Source organism: Salvia splendens, chromosome 10 (genome assembly GCF_004379255.2).
Source record: "Salvia splendens isolate huo1 chromosome 10, SspV2, whole genome shotgun sequence".
Lineage (NCBI taxonomy): Eukaryota > Viridiplantae > Streptophyta > Magnoliopsida > Lamiales > Lamiaceae > Salvia > Salvia splendens.
In genome coordinates, this window is record NC_056041.1 from 944,618 (window position 1) to 962,997 (window position 18,380).

Sequence of the window (18,380 nt, forward strand, 5' to 3'; positions counted from 1 at the left end):
GTTTTGGAAAACATTGGTTCCTGTTGTCGTAGATGCTGAATTCTTGAACATGCCTGGACCGGACCTATGCACCCTGCTGTCGGCGCTCCCCTATTGGAGTTTCCCCCTGTTCGATCCTTGTCATCTTGAAGTGTGGCAGAGTATTTTCGTCTTCCTGGTCATGGTAGATGTAGGCTAAGCCACCATGCCTGGTGACATCCATTCCGGCCATTTCATCGTCGGACGAAATCCTCAGCAACCTCAGCTTGTGGAGCACCCAGAAAAGCGGTGCCATTGTCACCGTGACCCACCCGATAATCACCAGAATTTGGATGATCTGGGCTCCCAAGAGCCTCCCGCCACCGCCCATGAGCAGCCCGTACGGCCTATCTGGTTTCCCTGGGTAAACCTCGTTTACAAAAGCTTTCTTGGCGAATAGCCCAGTGAATAGCAAGCCCCACGCACCACAGCCACCGTGCAACTGCGCTGCCTCCAATGGGTCATCATACTTTACCTTCTCGGCCAGCTTGTTGAAACCTATCAGCACCCAAGATGCCACGAAGCCGCATATAATTGCAGCCCATGGCTCAACCACAGAGCAGCCTGAGGTGATAGCGGCAAACCCTCCCAACAACCCATTGCACACATCAATCACATTCCAATGCCCAACCAAGAGCCTCTTCCCGAACAGGGTGGTTAGGGCAGCTGTGCTTCCAGCTAATGTAGTCGTGACAGCTGTTCTCCCCACCGCGCTCCACTGGCCGTAGTAGGCCCCCCTAGTGTCGTATGACTTCGCTATCGCCAGAAACGAACCGGGGTTGAAACCATACCACCCAAACCATAGAAGGAAGGTGCCTAGCACCACTAGCGATGCACTGTGGCCGCGCAGGGCTACAGACAGGCCACTGTGGTCGAACCGGCCGATCCTCGGTCCCTCGATTAGTGCTCCCCATAAACCGGCAATGCCACCAACCATGTGGACGACACCCGAGCCAGCAAAGTCGATGGCTCCCGAACCGAAGAGAAAGTTCCCGTCAGCCTTCGCTGCGCCAGCCCAACCGTCTCCGGACCAGACCCAATGTGAGACCACCGGATACACGAACCCAGTGAGGAATGAGGAGTATATCAAATATGCCACAAATTGAGTTCTCTCAGCAATGGAGCCGCTAGTAATGCCTGATCACAATATACAGCGTCATAATATTATGTTTGGACAAATATACCCTTTACTATATACAAAAATGACTAATTTCTAAAGATGAAAATCACGCTTCTACTTAATTTCTTTCTTCACACTAAAAATATTGTGCTGAAAAAGAAATATTTTGTGGCATGCATAAAAATAGTAGATTCTTACTACCTATGAATCTATTATTAATGTCAGAATAAAACCCATTATTTCTCTTCCCATTGTTTTTGGTTTCATATCCAAATTTCCTATATGTATTACTCCTGCAACCGTTGACATTCTGCATTAACACCATCAATAAATGCCATATTATTTTCCAATGACTTTTGCCTTTAATTCCATTGAAGTCATAGATTTTTACGTTTCACAGAATATATCATAATTATTTACAAGAAAAACAGTGATGAAAATTTGAATCACCTGCGGCAGCAATGGCGAAAGCCCATTGATACAAGAAGAAGCTATAATCCCCGGCCGGAGAGGGGAAATCTCTGAGGCCGAAGAAGTGTTTCCCGATGAAGCCGTTCGAGGGCCCGCCAAAGGCAAAGGCGTAGCCAAAGAGGTAGTAGCTGAGGCCGCCAGCCGCGGCGTCCAGAACGTTCGTGAGCATGATGTTCATGGTGTTCTTGGCACGGACCGAGCCGGCGCAGAGCATAGCGAAGCCCAGCTGCATGGCGAAGACCAAGTAGGCCGAGAAGAGGAGGTATGTGTTGTCGATGGCGAACTTGGCCCCATCGAGGCGGGAGGAAACCTCGTCGAAGCGGGTGCAGAGGAAGGCGGCTGCGGCGGTGGCGTTGGCCGCGGAGCCGCCGAGGAGGGGGAGGAGGTCGGCTGCTGAGCAGCTTATGGGATCAGCCATTGGTAGAAAAAAAGTTTTGGGATGAGAAGGAATTATTAGAGTAGATTTTATATTTATAGAGATTGTGGGAGACTTGGGGTATTTTGGACATTTTATATATGTTAATTATAGTACATGCTTCGCAATTAATTTGGTTCTAATTATATCCTGATTTTTTATATTGTGCTCATTATCATGTAAAAATTAAATGCCTGTATTCAGTAAATTCATGTTTTTATTCGATGTATGCAAATTAGGTTATATTTCAAAATATGTTTCGCAGTTAATTTGGTTCTACATATATCCTGATTTTCAATTAGTGCAAGTTATATTAATCTGAATTGTTTTTGCCAATTTAATACTATTGTTTTTTTTGGTTGGAATAATATATTACCTAATTTTAAATTCATTTTTATAAAGTCATAGTAATATATAGTACTAGAAAATTGGTGATATTTCGAAAATACAATATTTATGAAATTGGTGATACAACGATTTATGAAGTCATAATATAATTCCTTAATTTTAAATGAAATTGATGATATTGCGAAGACACAACTAATGATGTGGCACATATTTATGAAGTCATAATATAGATTTTAATTGTGAGGGGTATCATCATATTCTAATATTGGAATCATTATAGTCTAAAAATATCAACAGAATCTTGACAAGTCGTATGGTGGAGTTCTAATGTGAAAATATGAGATTCTTTTCAATGTTTTGTATTATTCCTATAAAAAGTAGTAGTAATAAATTTTGGATTCAATACATTTGAATCTTGAATCTTGCTGTTGACCTTTTGAATGTCATTAATTGGGAGTAGAGTACTACGTCTGCATTGGGTTGAAAATCGCAATAAAAGCGTTATAAACAATTTGCCTAAATATAATATAGGCCAGCAATAATTTAATTGATATAGGTATCGTGAACTGGATCTCTATCTCTACTTCAAAAGGTCAGACAACCAAATGGTCAAATTAATAGTAGTGCTTTTTAATATTGTAAAATACTCATTGTAGAATGATTTAATCAAGTTTGATCAAATAAAATCAATTTGATGTCAACATCGTCATTACATAGAGATTATTAAATAAATGAAAGAAATCTTTTGACCTCAGATGCAAATTATATCTAATTTACCCTCCTACCTTTTTGCACGAATGTGTAGTACGTTGAGATTTGATCCCATCATAAATATTGAAAAGCTTATGTGATTAGCTTGTTTTAGTGTCAATCAGTTTAAGAAATTGAGGTGGCAAAGCGGAGTTTTGATTCCTTTCTAGTCAATTTTTAGTTTGAGTAAGATTAAATATCTCATAATCGATAAAGTTTTAAGAAATTATTTAACTTTGTTAAGAAAAGTGGATAGAAAAAAGTTTGTGAAATGTAGGTCTTACTTTTATATGCTCCTTCCGTCTCCTATAAATTGAAATATTTGAAATAACACGGATTTTAATGCAAAATTGATAAAGTAGAAGAGATGGAAAAAAAACATGTCTGTGGAAAATAGGTCACACTTCATTAGAGAAAAAGAAATTTTCTAAAAATGAAAGTTTCTATTTTTATGAGACGAAAAAAGGAAATAATTTCTATTTTTAGGAGACAGATAGAATAATAGTTTTATAATAAAATGTGATTGAAATAAATTAGTGTAATAGGGCCCACTTATAAAAAATAGTAAAAATAAAATGTGACATTTGTTAGCGGACAAAAAAAAATAAAAAATGAGACATTTAGTAACGGACGGAGGGAGTACAAATTATTAATTAACATATAAGTATAATTTATACATATAGAATCTAACAGCAATATTTATATTTTGTATTTTCAAATATTTTGACCGAACCAATCTCCATTTTTATAAGAATCTATGGAAACCGTAGGCGTTTGGACTTTGGAGTTTGGAGGGTAAAGTTGAAATTAATAAATCATAGTGTATGAATTTTATAATTCAAGTATGTGATAAGAAGGCTGGCCTCTCATTGAGAATAATTGGTTGTCAAATTAATTATATAAGTAAATATCAACTAAAGTCAGATCTAAACAGCATTGTTAAAAGAAGTAAATAGCTGAAAACTTTGATGTCTGCATATACTATGACAGCACAATTTGTGGCTACTTTTCAAACAAGACGATAACACAAAATTATTAGCAAAGAAGTCCAAATTAATGATAATTGTGGGTGAACTAACATCACACGTGATGTCACTATATATGTTTGTCTGATATAGTATATTCATAATTTACTTCGAATACATTGAATTATTTTGTTACACGTGATACCTATCAATTAATATAAAATAGTCAGGGCATAGGTGAAATTCCAGCATAAATAAAAAATCACACCATCGATGACTATACTATGTAAACTCTAGTTTTGTTCATTTAAAGTAGAAAATATTCTCCCCTTCCCAAGTTAAGTAGTCGAATTTCTATATAAAATATCTCAATCTAAATGATTAATTTCCTCTTTTGGCAAAAATAATGCTTTTAATTTTCTTATTTTATCTTGTATTTTATTTTTTTTCCATTTACATATATTATTATCTCTACACTTACTCATTAAAATCAATTTGTTAAATTTCTGGTAGAAAGTAATTACGATTCAGACAAACACTAGGTGTTGTTTGTATAGTGATAATATGATCAAAGTAGTCTGCATTATTATAAAGACAAAAGATCAAATTACATCACAACTCTCAGCAAAAGATGCAATACAATTCAAAGAGCATACAATTTCACTTATCCTTCGACTTCAATTGTCCTGCAAGTAGGACTAGCCCGACAGACGCGAACGCAGATAAGAACGTTGACGAGTAGAAGATTGACAGCAGTGTCAATCGCAGCGACTGCATTTCGCATCATTTCTCCTTTCAGCAAAGATCGTATGATGAAAACGAAATGTACAAAAAATAAGTTTTACTTTAGGCACCTTAGCAAGGAGCAGCGCGTTGTCATTTGCATACTCCAACGAGCTCTCTGGTATGCGTTGGATGCCTTGACTCACTTGCCACGTGAGAATCCTGCAAGTGGATTTTCAAAAGGTGTGAGTTTCTCAAACTTTGCTCGAGAAATGAGAATCTCACAGCTCGAGCAGAGTGTACCCGAAGAAGAAGGCAATGACAGCACCAGTATACGCCTTTTCTGGAGTCAATTCGACCTGGAGCTCGCCGAACTGCAGAGAGGCAGGAGTATGACTGCCTCGTTTCCACAATATAGTGATTCTAGAACATGATTTATTTCAATTGCAAGACGATATACCTTTAGAACCCTAGTTTCCTGTTTTGGTTCTTCATCAGCTACCTCGGAAACTGGAATTTCGGACAATGCCTTTCCTACTCTGTTCATGACTTTGGCAATCTATGCTGATTAAGAATGATCAACAGTGAACTGAGGTGCAGAAAATGCTTATGGTGAATGTAATCTGAAACCAGAAACCAATAAACGAAGCAACAAGAAACTCAAGGGTGAAACAAATGTACTTTCACGACTTCGTTCAAAACTAGATTCTATCCATACCATTTGCAGTTCACCTTGACCATACTGGCCCATCGCCTGAAATCTTCTAGAAGCCGAAACCAGGCGCTTGCCAAGTGCTAACTAGCAGTAAGACCGAAATCAGTAAGCTCTACTAGAGACGTTTTAACAAACACAAAAAAAATACAACAGAGAGCAAGCGGTATCACTGCAAACTTGCCTGACTTGTTATTACTGGTCAGAGAGCCCACTAGTTGGGGGAGCTTGCTCACCAACGCTGCTGAAACTGACGTCTCTGCATTTTCCCACGCTCGACTTATATTTAACAAAGTCTCTCCAGCCTCTTCACCACACTGAAATACAAAGGCAAGCAGACGATTCATCATCAACACATCAATCACTTCAAAATCTCTAATGCATTTCAAATTTCAATCAATAATACAAACTGACCTCATCTTTGACAGTGCCGTTTGAGAGATCAAAGGCCGCATCATTCAGCTTCAACATTTTAAAGGGAAAAGTTAATTTCTCTATAAAAGTGAAGAAATAGAGAAGCCACAAAAACAACAGTATGAAAATCAGGAATTGGTTTAGTCATGTTCGAGCAAAGTACAACCATCAATGCTTAAGATGTAAACCTAACTCATCTCCACAGCACAGCTGCAAATTTCAGAGACATACTGAATCCGACACAACTATCCGCATACGTTATTTATCACCCAAGGCTAGTATTTATGCTTCAAATTACAAATTCTACCCTACTAATGTAAAGTTATAACCATTTATTCAGCTACATTACACAATGCATAAATACAATTGTTGCATTTCAGAAATTTACATAACTTCGATCAATTCAAAATTTGCAGGCACAGCTTATCTATTCTATCCTCTATAGTTATGCAAAAGGTACAAACTTCCAGGCACAGTGTACACAATCACAAAAACATAAATTCTAAAAACTCGAGATAGAAAAATTCGAACCCTAAAAGGCTAAAACAAGCACATGTCTCCAATTAGTAAGCTTACATCCAGACGGAGATCATTCGGCAACTGCTTAAAATAGTCCGCGGGAAGAACAAAACATTCCTGCGAAAAAAAACAGAAAAGTAAATTTACGATTTAGTTTATTGCATAACTCACAAATTGGCCATACCGCGAGCTCTTGGAGAAGAATTTGAAGGTCACGGTCAATGGATTTGGAAGAATCCGATGATTCTGCGAGAGCAAATGATATTGTTCTAAGCGATTTGGACTTTAGGGGTGTGTGATTCGGGAAGGAGGGGATATGGAGGGGAGTTTGGGGGAAGGAGTGGGAATGAGAGGAAGAGAATTTGGAGGGAGGAAGAAGATACAGAGCTGAGAGTGAGGTAGTAGCCATTTTTTGGTTTCTAAGCGAGAAAAGCTGTTGCAGTTTTTTTCTGTTTCTTTCAATATTTATTTTTATTTTTATGGTATTGGAGTTGACATGTGGGCTGAATGTGGACAAATTATCCAATATTTCGGATGACATAATTATAATAACGATTTTCTCCTAAATCTCTACATGTTTATATACATAAATTAATCTTTTCTAATTATTAGGAACAGTAAATATTTAATACTATATTAATATATTTGAAATTAATTAAAGTAATTAATATTTATATTTAATTTATGAACATTTATCATCAAACATAAAAAAACATCGAAAAAGCATATCACCACTTAATCGTCTCTGAATAATGGATTTCTTGCCGTATAAAGAAAATAGGAAAATAATTAATCTTTTCGAAAAATGAATAACTATAGAATCTGCACTAAACTGGAAAGTTTTAACATCATTTTTCATGAAAGTATGAAATGGTACACTTCTCAAAACCAAGCCTCTAAACTAAAAGTACTACAGATAAAGAGCACAATGCTTTGGTTGAGAGCAGCAGCAGCAGCAGCAGCTAACAAGTTAACACCTAGTGTGCAAAATGCAGTTTCCAGCTACTTCAGACGGCGTCGATCTTTGCTACTTTTCTCTGCTCAGTTTGGCCTGTTAGAGGGCACTGCATCTCAGTCCAGCTTATAGGAACCATCGTTGCACCTGCACGAGTTTAGAATGTATGGTTAAGGAACGAGCACAAGTGTATGTAAATCATGCCTGCGAAAGGAAGATTTGAACTGAATGGAAAAGTAAAACCAAGAACAAGGTATTAGAATTGTTTCACACAAACTGTCACGTTTGGCAATAATCCACCCTATCTGTTTCTTTCCATAGCTTCTTTTTGCATTGAAAGTGGTCTCCCACGTCTATGCATTCCTTAGCGAGGCTATAATGACTAGTGGACAAGTTTTAACAGATAGACAGGTAGAGAAGTTTATACCAGCAGCGCTTTCGGCTGAAACAACACCGAGTTCATTCTTTGCAGTTGATAAATAATAAGCTCGAGCATCACCAAGAGACAGCTTTAAAAAGGAGAAACATTAAGGATAGCAATGGCATTGAATAATAAAATCAGTGTGTATCAACTCAAATAGGCAAAATGAATCCAAACCATTTCAACGATTGGGATAGAGAAAAACAGTTAAATGTGTTTTGTGTGTGCGTTTCTGAATATAAACTCACAATAGTTGATCTCATCTAAAGGTTTGACATATAAATGTTCAATCATGTGGACTATTGAAAAAATAACTATGTTGATCTGAAAATGGTACGAAGGATACAACTAAAGCTTTAACTATGTCGCCAGGACGGAAAGAGGAGTGCATTTCTACTTTGTCGATCTCCGTTGCCCTGACATCTTGCTGCCTGTCGTATGTGCATTCCAAGACAAGGTAGTCATCACCCATTAGGTTCCAGAAAGAAAAAATGGTACTCAAAGTAAAAGTAATACCGATAAATGAAAAGTGAAAGTCGCACTTAGTATCATGCCACTATCTTCTAGTTATATTCGATGAGATAATAAGCATTAACCATGGTCTAAACTCTTAATCGCTAGTAGTCTCAAGAAAAGCCAACAATGCCTAAAAGAGTAAAAGTTACTTCACATACCTAATGATGCCTGTAAATTTTTCTTTAACGGATTTGGGACCTACACAAACAATATCTGCAGAAGCCATTTTAGCCATCACCTTTGTAACCTGTCACAAGAAAACAAGTAAAATATGGCAAAGTATAAGCATAGTCAGAATAGTCTAAAGTTTACCCCAATTCGCAATCAGCAACCTCAGTTACTACGATCACTTTCTAAAACCAAAGCGCTTAACAAATAGATTCAGCCTACAATTCCTAGAAAACATATAGAGTATACTCTTTCTATCTCATAAAATTGCCATCAAAATCTCCCCTATATTCCCCTTAAATGACTCAAATTTCCAAAAAAAAAACACGCTACTTGTGCCCTAGGCTTAATTTAGCTTATACATATAAATTTAAAATAAGAAATCAAATTCATTAGATAGAGCAATAGATGAGCCAAACTATTTAGAACTCCAATATTCAATATGCATATACTAATATTTTTAAATGAGATTATTCAATTATAAGTAAGCTTAATGTAAGCTAAATTATGCCCTAACTCAGCTCATCACCAAACCAAAATTAACTACATTTCCACAAGCAAAACAAAATTAGAAGATTGAAAAACCTTACTCTTGCAGTAACAACAACACCGGGCTCCGGCACCGGACCGTGCGCCTTGTGCCCCTTCACCTCCACCGTCGCCCGCTAAAAACAACAATCCACACATAAATTCCCAAAAAAGCCAAAAAATTACAAAAAGAAAATGAATATTCAATCCAGCTCAAAATCAGCAGTGTTTCCGGCATTGGAATTACCTGGTCGTCGGAGTCGATTGGGGCAGGAGTGATAGAGCGGAATCCAGTGAGCGAGGCGTATATGGTTTTATCGTGGGAGGAGAAATAAGCGCCGTAGCCAGGTTTCAGCTCCAGAGCTTTTCCAAGTATATCACCAGGGGTCACGAAATTCTCCTCTTCTCTCTCCTTCATTGCAATACTTTTCCAAGTTAGAGAGAGAGAATTCCTTTTTGCAGGTGGCGGTGGCGCAAACGGAGAGAAGCAGCAGATTTTTTTTTTTTTTTAAGAAGCAGCAGATTTGCCGCTCTTTGTTTCTCTATTTTTTTTATTTGGGCCCTTTTTAAGGGTTTGGTAGAAATTTATTTCAAATTGGGCCAGACCTTTTGACCTGGCCCACATAGATTCTATAGCCCATTTTATTTAGAATATTCATTTATATATACTCTTTAGTTGCTCAAGATTAACTTCTTCATGAATAGTTTATATGATCTTAGCAATAAGATATGCCTTCACTTGTACTAATATAAAATGCTACTAGTAAAAACTCAATCTTTCCACCAAGTGAATCTATCCTAAAGTTGAACTACAAACAAGTTAATTAAGATATTCAAAAGTCAAAACCACACTTTATACTATTAATAATTACCTTTTTCCAAATTAAATATAGCTATTTCCTTACCTGTTTTATGCTTACATAACACATTTCTTCCTACCAACACATACAAAACTAGAGAACCGAAACGAGCAAAAACATGGCTGGAAATAGCACCAATTCTACAATCTCAAGTAAACTACACAAAGAATTTGGACTTGGGCCGGCCCGCCCTACTATTACGGGCACTCCGGGCTTTTCCCGGGTCCTCCATAGTAAAAATGTGTGCCCCACTCATTGTTGTAGGCACTCTTGATGTTGTAACAATTTGTATTCTCGGCCAATGTTGATATATCTCGGGCCGAGCTTAGGCTGTTGTCAGAGTCGACGATCTCTAGGTTTCGAAAATAGCTTGCCTTGCCAAAGCCCGCTTCTGCATAATGGCCCGAGCCCATTTGGGTTGAGGTGTGATGGTCATTGGGCCTGGAATTAACAACCTCGCCTCCCCATTCGACCATCGTGGCCCGGTCCGTTAAATGGGTGAATAGCTCGGTGGGCCAATAGCCCACTAATGTGCTATCACCAAAGCTCATCCACCAATTTCCCAATTTGGGGTCCTATTTTCATGATTGGATATGGTTAAGATAAAAACTTAAAATTATGTGTTTTTTTTTTTGCAATTTTAAACTTTGATGAGTGAATCTAACCTTCCATATGAGAATGGTGACGTCGAATTGATTTCCGCCGGTGGATGACACCGGTGAGATGGCAGCTCCAATGGCTATCCGGCTATTTGTTTGTATGAATCCAGAGCATAGGAGATTGTAACACCCCGTTGCTTGATATGAGTCGCTCTGAAAATTTATTATAAGGAAAAAATAAGAAAAAATGTATTTTATTTATTTGAAGTTATAGAGAGAATCAATGAGTCAGCTAAATTACAAAATTAATTACATTAATAATAAATTATTATTGAAATAACATTTATACTGGCTCTAGTGTCTAATTAATAGGAGCCCACAGTGACTAATTAATGCATTTTGCCTAATTTATGTACTATACATGCATGCCATGATGCAAGGTTAAAATAAATAGACCATTTTGGCCCTGCATATTTAATAAGGAGATGAACAATTCATCAATGCTTAGGCAGAAGATGGGTAAAGTAAAATAAATGCACTCCCAATTATTGCAAAATCTCATTTCCAACAGATTCCAACCCATTGACTTCAAGAATTCACTGAATTTCTCACCAAAAATATATTCCAAATTATTGTTTCTTAATAATATAAGTGGACCAAACAACATAACAATCACATTGATGCAGGAGGGTGAAATGTCACTTTTCATGAGTTAATATTGCTATAAATACATGGTCTCTCTTAAGGTCATGTCTTTGGACCCCTCATAACAAATTCTAGTCTTCAATTAGTTGGATATTTCAAGTTAATTTGATTTATAAGTACCTAAAATAAAAGAACCCTGATTATTCTCTCTTTAATGAAAGTGAAGAGAATTAGTAACATACCGTCCAATAAGTGAAGAGTCTTGGTCTGCTATCACCATACAACTCCGGACTAACCTGACTAGTACAATCCATCAAAGCTTCAGAATTTCAACCTTTTCACAACATATAATATTATAATATCCAACAAATAAAAAAAATTCGTCATCTTCATATGTAATCTAGCAAATCCTAAATCAATTACTAAAAGGTCCAAAGGGAGAAAGGTCATAACAATTAAATACACATTTTTTTTTATATAAAAAAGTCAATGATCAATCCTCCACTTACACAACCCCAGCCCAGTACAGTCCACAGAAAAAGACAAACATGCTATTAACTGCTAAGCTTAAATACAAAAAATCATGCTTCAAAATCCTAAAAAATTTCAAGTAGTTTGTCAATTTCCCTATAAATTAAAGATGAGGTGAACATATGATATATCTACATGACTCAAACGGCCAATGTATTAACGGATGTAGTTGGATGTTAACGTCAATAATTCGCTTCCTAAGATGACATTGATTTATTTTATTGCAAACCGCACAATTATATGAAATCAAGATTAAATGAAAATTCCTGTATTTATATGCAATTATAGTAGTATATATAAAAAACAAAACTCGGGATTTGAGATTGACTTTTGAAATTGATTCTTATATTCTATTATTCTATTGTATTGATGAGCAGATCTTATAGTTATACATGAATGAGCCATGTGTGTGCATGTGAATGTGTGAAATGCTACACATATATGTATAAAACACAGAGACACGTAGGGGTGTGTGTGTGTGGGTACCTGCCAGCCGGCTTCAATGCTGTTGAGATCGGAGCCATCGAATGAGCCGGAGAGAACCCATAGTTGGGAGAGGCTGAACTCGTTCACCTCTTCTATCGATGGGTCCCACACGTTTATTGTCGCTTTTGCCCCATATACCTCTCCTGATCCCGTTGTGTATGCTATCGCATGCTTTATTTATTCAATTAATAAGAAATTACTATCAATAAATTAAATCACCAAATTTAATTGTGTACTACTTACATAATTTTTCTCTAGTATAATTAGTTTATAATTAAATCTCTTTTAAATTTACACACAGGCGTACCTCGTGGCCATTGCCACTAACAACATCGGGGGCGTCGGCGCGGCGGCGGGCCGCCATCGCGGCCGCATATCTAGACGATTTCTTGCCGAAATGATAGAGGGATTTAGACCTAAGCACATCATGCACCGTGCTCCGCCGTATCGGCACAGTGCCCTTGGGGCAGCGCCGCCCCATTTGATGCCACATTTGCCACACATTTATGCTGCCGTTTCTTTCTCCTACACCATTGGTTTCCGCCATTTTCATCCCCTTTGGCATTTCCGGTGGGGATTTCTGCAAAAATTGTTAACATTCTTGTTATTTTATTTTTATTTTAAAATACGTACATAAAACGCTTATAATTATTAGTTACGTTGTATAGTTAAGTGATGACTATTAAGTCCTTTCGGTTCCCATTATTGTTCGTGACTAGGTGCGTTTTTACAATGCTAAGATTACATTATATCTCGCAATTATCCATCTAATCGTTACTTTTATACCAATTTAATCCTAGATAAAGTATAGTTTGCTTTATTTCATATTTTATCTCAATATTATCTTCTGTATCAAATCGAACGTTACATGTTACGAAAAATCTATAATCTATAACTATATAAAGGGACAGTTGTGGAGATATTAACAGAAATGCTACTGAAAGCAGTTTGGGCGGGAAAACAAGAGTCCATTAATTAGGAGTAAAATATTCATCATCTCAAGAAATGGATTTACTGCAAATCTGTTGTCATAGAGCAAAAGTGGTCTCTCTCTTCGTGCTCTCTGTTTGTTTGTTCTTCCCAAAAAGAGTTGGCTTACCAGAAAAGTTTGGTAGAAATATTTATGAAAATGAACACTTATTAAAACCAAACCTCTCTCCCTCACCCTCAAAAATTATCCGCCGATGCAGTTCGTCTGCCTCGAAACCTCGCCTCCTCCGCCCTCCTTACTTTCTCCGTCCAGAGGCTGCGCGCAGCGCCTGACTGCCTCCATTGATGGCGCTCTGCTGCTGCCTCGCGGACTCCGGTGTCGCACCGTCGTCGCGTGGGTCACCGCGGCTTACTGCTGTCAGCGTCGTCGTCTGGGTCGTCGTGCAGCTGCTCGTCGACAGTCCCATCCACGAAAGCTAAGCATTTTATTTTAAAATCTTGCTTAAAGTTCGACTTTTGAAAATTCAAACATTTGGTTATTGATTTGAAACTTTAGTTTGGAAGATTTAGATGGTATTGTTAGTTGTGTGGAGTTTCCCGTGAGTTACATATTTTAACATGCTCATGCTCATAATTTGAAAGTAGAGAACTTTTACCTCCGTTGAAAAAAAGTGGAGAACTCTTTTGACTGTGGTTATCTTAGTTTTTGCCAAAATCATTTGAGCTTGATTGTAAGAGATTGGAGATAAATTTGGAATGTAATCTACCTTGAACATGATTCAGACTGATATATAGGAAGTGTCGTGCTCCTTCCTCTGCACTCTCTCCTTTTCTTACTCTAGACATTTTTTTAATTGTGAAATGTGAAATTTGGGATAAAATTCTTTATAGATTGTGAGAATCTGCTGAGTATAGATCGTGGTGTAGTGTAGAAGGGGTTACTTTTGGTATAATTGGTATTGATGGGGTATTAAATTGGTTTAAATTCGTTTAACTGTCAATCAATGGTTTTATTTGCTGATATTAATCATGAATTGATTGTAGGTAACAGTTGGAAAAAAAATTATGGAGCAGATTGGTCATGATAAATCGTGAAGAACTCGCCGACGACAACAAAGGAAGCAACCTGCCTGGTGTGGTGGGGCTGTCAGTGATGTGGAGCATGTGTTTTCTCTACGGGACAAGAGGGCAGATAAGGAGCTCCCACAAGTGGGCTAAGTCGGATGCCATTCTGAGGGAGTTGCGGAACTTCTACCACCAAGCTACGTCAGGTTGCTGATGCTATGACGGCGGAGATGCACGCTGGTCTAGATTCGGAGGGCGGTAGTTAGCTAAGATGCTCATAAGTTACGCTGACAATCTTCCCACTGGGTGTGCTTTTATATATGATTGTGCACAAATGTGTTTTGTGTTTCCTGATTGTATTTGATATGCTTCTGTATCTATACTATTTGATTTGATTTTAGCAATCATCTTGCTCAAATCTGGTGCTTTTGGCCCTTATTCGAAATCTCAATTGCCATTAGCTAATAATTTTTTATTTCAGACACAATAAACTGGTTTTTATTTCATATTGGAGGTATGAGGAGTAGGGCGATGGTAACATTGATTTGTATGGTGGGGTTTGTATGGCTTTTGGGTTTTCCAACTACATAGTAAAACTTATTTGTTGATAACTTTTACTTTTAGTCACTGGAATTATGATTTCTGATTTTGTTATCTTGACATATGTTTATGCAGGAGCTATGATTATTTTTTATTTTTAGGATGTCCTTAATATCTCTTTTGGTTGTGTTGTATACGATAACACTATTAATAAAAGTCAAGGTTAATCACTTGTTCATGTTGGGTTATATGTGAAAAATTTATGTTGTCATGGACAATTAATATTTTTCTTAATGTTTCGTATAAGGAAGTTTTTCAGAACATATGAACTTCATTTACTTTTGTATGATCTTTAGTTTTTATGCTTCTTCTCAGGAAAAGTATTATAGAATCAACACATTTTTTTAAATTGACAATATTGGCTTACGGAGGAAGGTTTGAAGTATTACTCCCTCTTTTTCTAACTAAGTTGAGTCAAAACTTTTGGACATGTAGATTAAGAAATTGTGTTGAAAAATAGAAGAGAAAAATAAAGTAGAAATAATAAAGAGAGAGTAAAGTAGATGATAGAATAAAGTAAGAGTGATTTGATGTTTTGTCTTTTGTCAAAAGAAGAAATGACTCAACTTAGTTGGGACATCTAAAAAATGAATACTACTCAACTTAGTTGGAACGAAGGGAATAATTAATAGACATAATGTGATTTTTTTTCCTATGACAAAGTTGAAATGCCATGTATTGTGATTTCTGTGAACTAGAAGTACTTGCTTCTGTAGCAAAGGCTACACCTACACTAGGCAAACTTGTAAGCGGCTCGGGGCGATGACGCAGAGGCGGATGGTTGCAGTGGTCAACAACGTTGGAGGAATCGGAGGGAAAACGGACCGCAAAAACAAAGAAAGGTGACATAGAGAGGATTTTTTTCGGCGGGATTTGACTAGATACAAATAATTCAAGATTTAAGCTTCCAAACTTCACTTTAATGGGTGATTTAAAGGGAGGAATTTCTCGGCAGACCAAAAAGAAACATAGAGGAGACGATTACATTATGTTATCTCTCTTTTTTCCATCTATGTGTGTATATATGTAGTGCGCATAAAAGGGGTTTTGCGATGAAAGGTGGCAACACGATGGCATTCCCGGTGGTGGATGGCAGCTTCGGACAACCGAGACCATGGCGAAGAGAAAACAGGAGAGACGGAAAGGAGGTTGATTGGTTATGCCACCTTCAAGCATGTTGATTCGCTGTCGGTGACTCATAGCGATTGAACACTGGACGTTGTGAAAAAGTGTGATTTTTCTATTCGAAAAATATACAAAACTGTTCTAACCAACATTTCAATGTTACTTTAATTTTCAATTTATTTAATTTTACATTTGTAATGGCCTAAAATAGTGTTATTAGTAGTACAATTTTTTATATTCAAAGTCTACAAAATAATACTCATTTTCATTATTTTTATTTATGTTAATTTATTGAGAATGTGTAATCAGGGAAAATTATTTGGCCCGTGCATACGGGTGATAACACTAGTAGGCATTATGAAAGAGTTTGTTGGGTTATTTCGGATTGTAGCAAGAATATTTGGTTGTACGAAGGGAGAGAGGTGGTTGGTAGTTAAGGAATTTATTGTACCACAAAGAGAAAACCAGTTGGAAAATTTGGTGTGTTTTGGCGTTACGTTTCCAAAATTTAATAAAATGTGTCTTCTTTCCTAGCTAGAGATATCGAGATAAAAAAAATTAATTAATTTACCTGAATTTTGTGATTCTTGAGAAGAGGATGATCCAAAGCTGGTTGTTTTCTTTTATGTACACAATCTATCATATCTCCATCAGGGCTCTGAAATCACACAAATTTGAACATCAAGAACTCACACACCAAAAAAAAAACATCAATGAAGATGAGAAAAAATTGAAGCTCGATTTGTTTATTTATCCGTATGTTACAAGAAAAATGAACAAATCGAACTTTGATTTTAACGCATAAAACAAAGGAAAACTAATATAGATTAGTGTGTGTATAAAAAGATACCTGAATGGTGAGGAGAGTTGGCTTGTTGATGCTGTCCAAATGCCTCTGAATCCTCTCAAGTCTCAAGCTGCTGACTTTTTTTGAGTATTTGGTGTAGTTTAAAGAAGTGGCTTCACATTGTACAGAGAGAAAAGCAAGAAGAAGAGAGAAAAACAGCACAAGTAGAGAAGAAGAAGAAGAAGATGATGGGATGGGAAAAAACCCTATCTTTCTTGATCTAACACTTCCCATTTCATTCACAGTGATGCAAAATGAAGTGAACCAAAAGAAAGAAAACACACAGACCACACACACTAATAGCTCTCTCCCTCTCTCTTGAATTGAATTGAAGGTTGATGCAGAAGCAATCAAGCTGAGAAGGTGCACACAGTTCCACACACATTCAACACATCCAAATCATGATTGCCTGCAGAAATGTGTGTGTGCGTGTGTATATATATATATCAGCTTTGATGAATATTAATTATATCTAACAATGACTGCCCAACTTTCTTATCATTTCCTCACTGATAAAATTGAATCTTTGTTATCATTTCACACACAATAAATACTAAAGAGAGAAAAGTAAAAATAATGTAGTATAAATCATAAAGACCTACCCTCTTCACCCCTTCTTTATTGCACTCAGCCCACTTGAAATAATAAAGCATATAATTCTACCTATCTTCCCCTCACCATTTATTTCTCTCAAGATCCTTGAAAAAAAAGTACCCTCTTCTCTTTCCATTTCTATGTCCAATTATGTGGTTTTAATTTAATTTGCAGTGTCAAAATATTTGAAATCCGAGAACCAAATCTTTTTTAAAATTCGGTTAAATTTTTTCAGATTTTCGGATTAAATATAGTACTCCTTCAACTTGTTTTAATTTTATGGTATTTGAATTTTGGTATTGGTATACGATTTTTTAATTGGATTTTTGGATTATATATATATTTTTAATATAATATAAGAGTTTTTAGATCGTATCAGATCGGATTTCATTGCTCAAATTTTGGAATTTTGGACAATTCGAATCGGATTAGACAAAAGTACGATCCGAAATCCAAATACTCACCCCTAAAGTTATTGCGGTTGGGGAAATTTGGCCTCCATAATGAGCTGTCACAGCTTTAGTAATTAATACTCTAGTACTGATTAATTATTATTAACTTCATTTAATGTTTGAGGGAATCATTTTATATTAACTTTAGATAATTGGTTTATCCTCAAGAGTTGTAATTGAATATTCAAACTTCAGAGTATGAAAATATACATATTAATATTATAATCAGAAGAAAATCAAGGCAAAAGATCTTAACGCCAAAGTTTACATATATGTATATGAAAGTAGTTTCTCTTTTTGTTCTTATGCACACACATATGATGAGAGAGAGAGAGAGGTAATAAAGATGGCAAACACAAAGCAATATGTTTGCAGAATTCATATTTATCCAAAGTAGTGCAGTAAATGAGCTTGGATTTCCCAAACAAGATTAAAATATTATATTATTAAATTTGTAGATGTCTTGCACTAGGGAATCAATTAAATAATAAAATAAGTTTTTGAAAAATTTTATAGAGTTGCGTACGTGGGGGAGGCTTCTATTCTGTTTTCTTGTGGGGAAAATTCCTTATTCAAAGCTACAAAAGCGATCATCTCCATGTG

The 18,380-nt window shown here is 36.5% G+C and overlaps 2 protein-coding genes across 2 annotated transcripts; both read right to left on the bottom strand.

Moving 5' to 3' along the window:
* Positions 1 to 33: 33 nt before the first annotated feature.
* On the bottom strand, positions 34 to 9,581 carry LOC121751744. The gene is made up of 17 exons (XM_042146537.1): positions 9,291 to 9,581; positions 9,106 to 9,180; positions 8,506 to 8,594; positions 8,178 to 8,262; positions 7,838 to 7,919; positions 7,464 to 7,557; positions 6,640 to 6,958; positions 6,513 to 6,572; positions 5,937 to 5,984; positions 5,707 to 5,839; positions 5,529 to 5,605; positions 5,271 to 5,369; positions 5,114 to 5,184; positions 4,942 to 5,032; positions 4,764 to 4,858; positions 1,589 to 2,010; positions 34 to 1,155 (listed from the first exon to the last, which is right to left on the bottom strand). Exons 1-17 carry the CDS (start codon positions 9,459 to 9,461, stop codon positions 65 to 67), a joined length of 3,102 nt encoding a protein of 1,033 aa, XP_042002471.1. The 5' UTR covers positions 9,462 to 9,581; the 3' UTR covers positions 34 to 64.
* Positions 9,582 to 9,881: 300 nt separating this feature from the next.
* Positions 9,882 to 17,342, bottom strand: LOC121752145. The gene is made up of 7 exons (XM_042147053.1): positions 16,735 to 17,342; positions 16,456 to 16,542; positions 12,472 to 12,744; positions 12,165 to 12,335; positions 11,390 to 11,443; positions 10,569 to 10,715; positions 9,882 to 10,478 (listed from the first exon to the last, which is right to left on the bottom strand). Exons 1-7 carry the CDS (start codon positions 16,963 to 16,965, stop codon positions 10,101 to 10,103), a joined length of 1,341 nt encoding a protein of 446 aa, XP_042002987.1. The 5' UTR covers positions 16,966 to 17,342; the 3' UTR covers positions 9,882 to 10,100.
* Between the last annotated feature and the right edge of the window lie 1,038 nt (positions 17,343 to 18,380).

Coding starts and splice junctions, on each gene's coding strand:
- LOC121752145 (XM_042147053.1), bottom strand. CDS start 16,965: ATGGGAAGTGTTAGATCAAGAAAGATAGGGTTTTTTCCCATCCCATCA. Junction 12,745..16,455: donor TCAAGAATCACAAAATTCAG/GTAAATTAATTA, acceptor CAATTTTTGCAG/AAATCCCCACCGGAAATGCC. Junction 10,479..10,568: donor TCACCATTCTCATATGGAAG/GTTAGATTCACT, acceptor TCATGAAAATAG/GACCCCAAATTGGGAAATTG.
- LOC121751744 (XM_042146537.1), bottom strand. CDS start 9,461: ATGAAGGAGAGAGAAGAGGAGAATTTCGTGACCCCTGGTGATATACTT. Junction 7,558..7,837: donor TTCAGCCGAAAGCGCTGCTG/GTATAAACTTCT, acceptor AAACTCGTGCAG/GTGCAACGATGGTTCCTATA. Junction 5,033..5,113: donor GTCATTGCCTTCTTCTTCGG/GTACACTCTGCT, acceptor ATCCACTTGCAG/GATTCTCACGTGGCAAGTGA.